Below are 8,541 nucleotides of genomic sequence, written 5' to 3'. Positions count from 1 at the left end.
GATGTCTTCTATCAAAACAAATTTAAGATTATAAGAGGCATTCAAGTACTAATTGCAGCAGAAATAAAGAAGTTAAACTGTCAGACTCGGCATAAAGCTTTGGTATAACAGCACACAAGCACATAATCCATGATAGCTCAGATCAAAATTCAAATAGAGCATCTACTCTTATAAGATTAATTAGTTATGGCAAATGAACCAAGCATTGAAAACACAAAACAGTATTTGATTAAGGGAATTAGGGAAACATAAACATATAGAAATATAAGTATGTATGCATCTTAAGCTAGTGTACTAGCTAGAGATTAATTTGAAAAACGTTAAAATTAATGTGCATTTCCAAGGTAGTAATATAACTTGGATAAAGAGTTTATAACAATTTCATGTGCATGCTCTCCCAAGTTGGGCAACCTGCATTCATGGATGCAAAACGAGCAACCATTTATACTCAACTTATCTCTAATTAGAAAATTTTAAGCTAATTTAATACAAAAATTAAAAGGAATATATATATATATGTTCGAGAAATTAATTTATGTTAATTTGAAAATCAACAATTATATCAAAAAGTTACACACTAGTATCACATGAATCACACAAAACGGCCTACTACCTAGATTCATTACCCCAATGCAAAATGCCAATAAAATTTCAATGATTTGCAGCTCGTTAGGCATGTGAGACCTAAAACCACTTCTATTAACTTTGGAGGTTTAGCAAAGATTTTTCAAGATCAGATTGTTAATGGTGACAATATGTAAACTCTAGCATTTTTAAGAGTGAAGGAAAAAAACATATGCATGAGGTAGATATAATCTTATTCTAAGCTTTGGAAATGATGTCTACTCCATCATCTGCTGATCAATTTGTTCTTTCCATTTGAATATATCCATATTATAAAATAATCACGAATATAAGCTACTGTAAAAAGAAAATGAAAATTTAAAAAGTTTTGTAAATATTTAGCAGAATATGCGCACTATCACCTGAAACACCATCATTGAGGTTAGGGGTGCACATGATCGGACCCGGTTCGAAGGTCCGGTCCGGTTCCGAACACTTTAGGGACTAATTTGGTGTGATTTCATCGGGTTTAGGGTCGGGTAAGGGTCTCAAAAGTAGACCCAGTCATTATTTCGAGTCGGGTCCGGGCCATAGCTCAGGTCATCCGAAGTCGGCCCGGTGGTCCGGTCATCATACACAATTAATATTTTGTGTTATTAGTGATGGATGATGACTATTTTTATGTGAAATTTAAGTATTATAAACCTTAATATTTATTGTTTTTAGTCATTATAAGACTATAAGTTAATGTTTTATGTTTAGAATGCATAAGACTTTAAACTAATGCATAATATTGTGTTATTTGTATTGATTTAAATATTTGGTATTATTAGACAATATTAGTATTGATTGTGGTTATGCTTTAATTTTGAAGAAGGGTTGGTTCTTGTTATATTTTTCTAAGTAAATTTTACCATATTAAATAATGGTTGGAGTCTTGAAAATTTAGATATTTTTACATGCTAGCTTACAAGAAGGTATCAACGTAATGTAATGTTAACGGCCCGGTTTTTACCCGGTTTTCACCCGGTATAATTATGGCCCGAAAACGTATTGGTTTTATCGGGTCTAAAGCCAGATTCGGGTTTAATAAATAGACCCGATGTATATTTCGAGTCGGGTCTGGGTCACATCAAACCCGACTTCACCCGACTCATGTGCAGTATTGTTTTGAGGGAGAGTGAGGAATACACAGGGAAAAGAAACACTTTTGTGCATGAGGAGGAGTTAGTTACAAATCTAGGACACGTGGCAAGCGATCCTAACAATAGGAGGCTTGATGGCTTTGTGTGCCTTTTTCTGTTTCTTCTCTCCGACCCTATATACTTCATCTTGTTGAGACATTTTGCTGAGAGTTTATACTACACTTCCTTATACTTGTACTCATTTCTATTATCAATATAAACTGCATAACTTCACCCTTTCAATTAATTTGGAGGAGATGGAGGCTGATATTGAAACGATGGCGGAAGAAACACGCGCCGAGCAAGCGCTAATGTCGGAATCGATCAATCATCTCCAGTTTGAGTGCGCATAGGGGCCGCTCTCCTTCAAATGACATGGCTCATGGTTCCAGCTCAAGTTACGATTCGACCGAAGGCTGAACTTTGTGTTAAGAAATTATAATGTGCGAATCTATTTACAGGTGATATAAATATGAATTAGAGAAAGTACAGTAACTATGAAGATGGTAAATAATGTGAATAATCAATTTTAAAAAAAGATAAATTAAAAATTAAAAACAAAATTTTTAATTAATTATTTAATTTTAAATTTTAAAAATTAGGATTAGTAATTAAATATATTTATACTACGTACGATTATTTTTAATTTTATTATAATTTTTCAATCTTTGGTCCACACTCAAAATTAGGGATACATGAATTGGATCGGATTGGATATATCCAAAATATCGATCCGATCTATACTAAAATTATAGAATCTAATATCTGCAGTTTTTAAGGTTGGATCCGATCTAATTCACGCGGATCGGATCGAATATCGAATATATCCGCAAAATACAAAAATATTTTTAAAAGTTTATTTTTATTAAAAAAATATTAATAAAATTCATTTTTTTATTCTTTTAATATGTTTAATCTTAAAATAATATTAAACATACTTTTTTAAAATAATAAATTAAAATAATACAACATATATGATAATTATTAGTTGAAATAAAATATAAAAAGAATATTTACTTATTTATTTCTTTATTTTTGCAGATACGCAGATATGCGGATACCAACACAAAATCCGCAACCCGATCTGATTAGTGTGCGGATTGGACCCATATCGGCAATTTTTGGATCGGATTCAAATAAACACCCACTACAAGAAACATCGTTAAAATCGACGGCAAAATTGACGGCTAAGCCGTCGATAATATTAAAAATCGACGACAAAATGGACGGCGGAGGTGGTCGCTATTAAACTTGTCGATTTTTTAAAATTTGAATAAAATCGACGGCTTGCCTAGCCGTCGATAATAATTTAATAAAAGCGACATCATTTTCGTCTATAATATGAGTTTGAGAACTTTACCTTCTTACGAAAATCAACAACGTTGCCGTCGATATTATTATATAAAATCGACGCCGTTTCTATCGATATTTGATTCAATAAAATCGACATAACTGCCATCGATTTAATTATTTAGATACCGACAAATTTTTTGTCTATATTTTGTTTTTTTTTTGTTTATTTTAAATTTAAGAAGCGACAACACTACCGTCGATTTTAATAGCTATATTTTTTAATTATTTTTTCTATTTGAAAAATAGTAAACAATTAATGCAAATAAACTTTTAAATATAGAAATAAAATTTATATAGAATATTAGATAACAAGACAAACAAACTTTTAAATATAAAAATAAAATTTATACTAAATATTAGATAATGAGTTTACAAACTTATCAAAATAATAAATAATCCTCTAACATAAAGACTTAAGACAAGATAAATAACTAAACTTAGAATTATATTGTCAGGTCCATTGAAGGGGATTTTAAGCTCAGAATTGTCACCCAAGGACTCTGCATAAGGAGGTTCACCAACAGCTACAATTACAAATGAGAACTCATTACTGTTTATAGTGTCTTTCTATGGAATCTTCTTCTAAATAACTTCATTTTCAACTCTCACTGTTGCCTTGATAGCATCCAAGATTGTCGTCCCTAAAACAGTTGGTGTAAGACATTTGTAACATAAGAACGTAATCATATGTATAAATTAATCGTAACTGCCATAAGATATATAGAAAAATGGTAATTAATGCTATTGACATTAGATTTGTATCTTCTACAAATAAAACAAAATCTCATATTGAAACAAAGATTAAGTCAGAAGCATTGACTATCTTGCATCAGTTAAAATTTTTCACATGCCAACTTAATAAGAAAATAAAAAAGGTTTTATCACAAAAATGGAAGAACATTCTGGAAAAAAATTTATGATTAACAAAAAATCATCTTACTCTTAACAAAGCAGTAACATTTAATTCAAATTTAAATGCATGAGTGACAAGTTTGTACTTTTGAAACATTTGAATGATCAAGTTTTTGCCAAATAGTAACCTTCTGCTGGAATGATGTTCTTAAGGAAGCTGCAGAAGCACCACCATCCTCACCCCAATCCAACACTTTCACTACAAAATTCAGCATAACAACACTCATAATGTCTCTTGAATTTGATAACAATTATTCAATTTACAACACGCTTAAAGATTAATTAAACCTTGACCGGATACCAAAACTTTTAGTATCTAAAAACATTGAATAATTGTTCGACAAATAACAGATTTTGAATTCTTTGGACAACAAAAGACAACTAAGAGTGCAAATTAAAACCTGCAACATCTTGGCCATCATAGGTGCCCTTATAGACAGTGCCATAGGCCCCATTCGCCACAACATGTTGCAAATTTAGTTTTGCCAAATCAATCTCCCACTCTTCTTTAGGTCTTTTGGCATGAATATGTCTAGACAGAACCCTTGTAAGGTGCTTTTCTAGCTCATCATCCAAACTCTTGAGATCAATCTTATCAGCTCTAAACAACATATCTTTGCTGCTTAGGTTCCCACTACGCTTCATCCTTGAATTCAACGCCTTAGCTTCTTCCAATGCTCCTTTTGGTGGCCAAACATCCCCACTTTTCGAATGCATCTTGGACACCTCAATCTGGAAAGCAAATGAAAAATCAGCACCAAAATTGTTCGTAGAACACCAAAGCTATGAAACAAGTGTCCCTATAAGAAACTGATAATTAATAAGTAATACACAGCTAAAAAAATGGCCCTATACATTCTTCCTAGAAAATCAACATTCAAAACCAATAATTATCTCCTGACCAACCACCTATCCTTTCACTATCCTAAATTTGTTTATTCCACGGGTACAAACCACAACATTACCAATCATCTAGATTCCCAAACATTAAAACAATGCCAAAGCTATAAGAAAACGTCCCAATTCACATAATTCAACGATCAAGACCATGAACCAGAAAAATCAAATTTTACAAATTGAAAAGGACGATATGAAATCAAGAGAAACAGAGGCACAAGGAGCCGCATGTTAGCAAGTAAATCAACAGAGAATTGCAGAATCACGCTAACAAAGTTTACAAATTGAATGGATAGAGAGAAACTTGCATGAAGGGCTTCCCATTCCCATGTATGATATAAGTAATGCATGGTACCTACCAAAGCTTGAAGCGTTGGTGTTGATGTTGTTCTAGGAATCATAGGCTTTGGCTTTTGAAAAAGGAGTTAAAGCGAGGAATGCAGAGGTTGTGATTCTTTGCATCATATCATATCGGTATCTGAATCAGATATCAGGACAAGAACATTATGGAGAAAAAAGTCAATAACATCATGTATTTCATTGGCACCCAAAGACTAGCATTTTGGCAAACAAATTGGATTCTCTTAACAGGACCCAAAGTTTTCTGAGAACCCCACAGTTAAAAATATTAAGTACAAACAGAACACAGATCCATCAATACACTTCATTGAGCAGAGACAAAAATAGTTAAATCATCTAACTTATTTGATCATTCACTGAAATTAAAAACTAGAGAAACCCAAAATGACATAAAGGTAGAAGCTTACTTCAAAATAACATAAATGTAGAAGACAAAAATTGCACTTATATAAGATATATAGGAAAAGCCATAAGTATGCCCAAAAGAAAAAATGGAAAAACATAATCATTACATTGCCAGGATGAAATAAGCATGGAAAAATAAAATATATGAAAGAAGCAAGGACAAACCGGTTGTTTTCCTACTCATAGTAGCATATACAAACAGTTTTGGCTCCACTTTCCACTGCGAACTTGTTTTCTGCTAGCACAGAACTTAGACACATATTAGCTCTTAAAATAAAATAGAACAAAAAAAACATGACCAGGATTTAACTATCATTAGTTTATGGCAACAAATTAGTCATTGTAAAATCTTACAATAAATCTAATAAGTGCAAACAACTAGTCAACCCGTTCAGAATGTAAGCAATGAAATAGAGAGATCTGAGTCTTACAGAAAATGCAAAAAGCAACAACACCTATATTTAGTTTAGATTTCAGATGACTTAGCCACCACAAACATGATTAATTCTAGGCATAAATTAAAACTTTCTGAATAATTCTTTCCTCTCAGTAGAGTTTATGACTTCAGAGAGTCACGATTAGGACTAGAAAAAACATGACTATGATTTCTGGATTTAGGAAATAGGAGATTACGATTAGGTCATAGTTTACACCTGAAATAGGGGATTTCCAAATGAAACTGAAGTTGGCTTTGAAAAGAGTTCAGTAACAAATTATAGAGTTAAGATTCAATCTAAAACAAAAGAAAACAAATTAAAGTCGCTCAATACAAACAGAATCATGGAAAAAAGTAGTGAATAAAAAAAATTGAGTTAATGCTACAGAATAATTGAAGTGAATCTGAAAAATTAGGGATTGAAGAAATTAGATACTAGATTTTTCTGTGCTTTTTAAGTTGCTTCAGGATCCAAATTAGATTAATGATTAGTACCAAATCAATCTTTGAAGACCTATTCTATAGTATTGCTGAGCAAATTTTTTATCCAAAAAATTGATGAAAAATCAATGAAGAACAAGAGAGAGAGAGAGAGAGTAAGTGAGTAATTAATTTTGATTGAGCAGTAACAACAACGGTGCAGAGAGACGAAGCGACGGCAGCAGCGGAGCGACGACAGCAGCAGAGCGACGGAAGCAGCGAAGTGACAGCGGCATGACGGTGATGGAGAAGGAGGGTTGAAGTATGCGAGGTGAATTCAGGGGTAAAATAAGGGTTGGTGAAAATTGAAACGGTGAATTTAGGGAAATGAAGGAAACGAGGGGAGTGGGTGGGGGAAAATTTATTTTATTGATAAAAATCGACAGCATACTCGTTGATTTTAATTTGAAAAAAAAAACAACGTCCTAGGCGTCGATTATATATATTAAATCTGTACCATCCATTTAATTTTAAAAAGTGATCAAGACTGTTTAAATTTATCGACGACAAAATGTGTCGATATTTTAAATAATAAAATAGACGTTATGTTTGTTGATTTTAAAATAAAAGTATTTTCCACTCACGATCCGTCGACAACGTGTCGATAATAAGAGAATGGTTAATGGATTACCAAAAAAATTGACGACTTTGCTATCGATTTTAATATTTTATTTTTAATTATCTTTTTTAATAATATCGACAGCAAGCCGTCGAAAAATATCGACGGGAGAGATAACTGTTGATTTTTAGCGTCAAAAAATACACTTTTACTTGTAGTGACCGCGGCTATGCAGATCGGATCCGATCCATGAATACCCTTACACAAAATTTGCCGTTGATGCCGGAGACAGTGGTTCCACATCATAACGTCGACATTCCTCCTAAAATCATTCAACCGCTACGCTTGCACGCCGCCACAGCCTCACCTTGCGCTGATGTTTGCCTGCAGCCCGTGTTGATGCTGCCTGGTGCGTACAAACCCCACACTCTTGTACAACAGTACCAGCAAGTGCACTGGGTCGTCCAAGTAATACCTAAGCGAGTCAGGGTTGATCCCACGAGGATTGTGGTTTGAAGCAAGCTATGGTTATCTTGCAAGTCTTAGTCAGGCAAATCAGAAGACTTGGTTATTGGATACGGAATTGTGTTAGGATTATGGGTTAAATAATAGGAATAGAGTTGACATGAAAGGGGTAAAACCAATTGAATTAAATCAGTGAGAGGAACAGAGTTAAGGATTGGAGTTGCTTTGTCTTTCTGAAATAACTCTGGTATTACTGTCTTCTTTGCTTGTGAATGATCTTCTTCTATGGCAGGCTGCATGTGATCAACGCCATGGGCCGTGTCATTGATATCCTCTGCTACAGATTGAACGCCATTGGCCATGGTCATCCAATCTGACGAAGGGTGAAGCGCATAACAGTCCATTCTCTTGGCAATCCTACTCAAAACGCCACAGACAAGGTCGAATCTTCTGGATCAGAGGATGGTGCTTCTTAGGATTCTAGCCTATACCATGGAGACCCTAATCTCCCCAGAAATCGACTGAACTGGTGTCTCGAGAAGTCCCCAACAAAGTCGTGGATTAGCCGTTTGAGAGATGTATAAACATAGCTGTTGGCTCGTGCTTTCTAGTCACGTATTCACACAAACCCAAGTAGACGCGGGTGTTTGTCAGGCACGTTCATCTTAAAGTGATGAATAGAGCTAATTGGTTAGATCATCCTATTCACCACGATGAAGATCGGATTATACATCTTAGAGATAGATCGAACACAGATCGAAGAAGAAACAGTAATACTTTTATTAATTCATAGGACTCAGCTGGGCTCCTCCCCTCAACCTAGGAGGTTTAGAAACTCATACTGAAAGGTAAACGTGTATGATAGTACAATTGATGTAAAGTTGTCAAAAAATGTCTGAATAACATGAATTAAATCACTTAAATAC

General features: G+C 33.8%; 1 protein-coding gene across 2 annotated transcripts; it reads right to left on the bottom strand.

Annotated features, from left to right (window-relative positions):
* On the bottom strand, positions 3,514–6,885 carry LOC107612293. Of its 2 annotated transcripts, none has more exons than XM_021109776.1 (6): positions 6,309–6,885; positions 5,841–5,910; positions 5,270–5,388; positions 4,415–4,745; positions 4,142–4,212; positions 3,514–3,742 (listed from the first exon to the last, which is right to left on the bottom strand). In XM_021109776.1, the coding sequence occupies exons 3-6, from the start codon at positions 5,309–5,311 to the stop codon at positions 3,707–3,709; spliced, it is 480 nt and encodes a 159-aa protein (XP_020965435.1). In that variant the 5' UTR covers positions 5,312–5,388; positions 5,841–5,910; positions 6,309–6,885; the 3' UTR covers positions 3,514–3,706. The 2 variants fall into 2 exon arrangements, with proteins under 2 accessions (XP_020965435.1, XP_020965434.1); XM_021109775.1 differs by lacking the exon at positions 6,309–6,885 and adding an exon at positions 6,107–6,284.

The sequence above is a fragment of the Arachis ipaensis genome, chromosome B08 (assembly GCF_000816755.2).
Source record: "Arachis ipaensis cultivar K30076 chromosome B08, Araip1.1, whole genome shotgun sequence".
NCBI lineage: Eukaryota > Viridiplantae > Streptophyta > Magnoliopsida > Fabales > Fabaceae > Arachis > Arachis ipaensis.
Note: the sequence above shows the minus strand (reverse complement) of the source record. Positions and strands in the feature narration are given on the sequence as shown.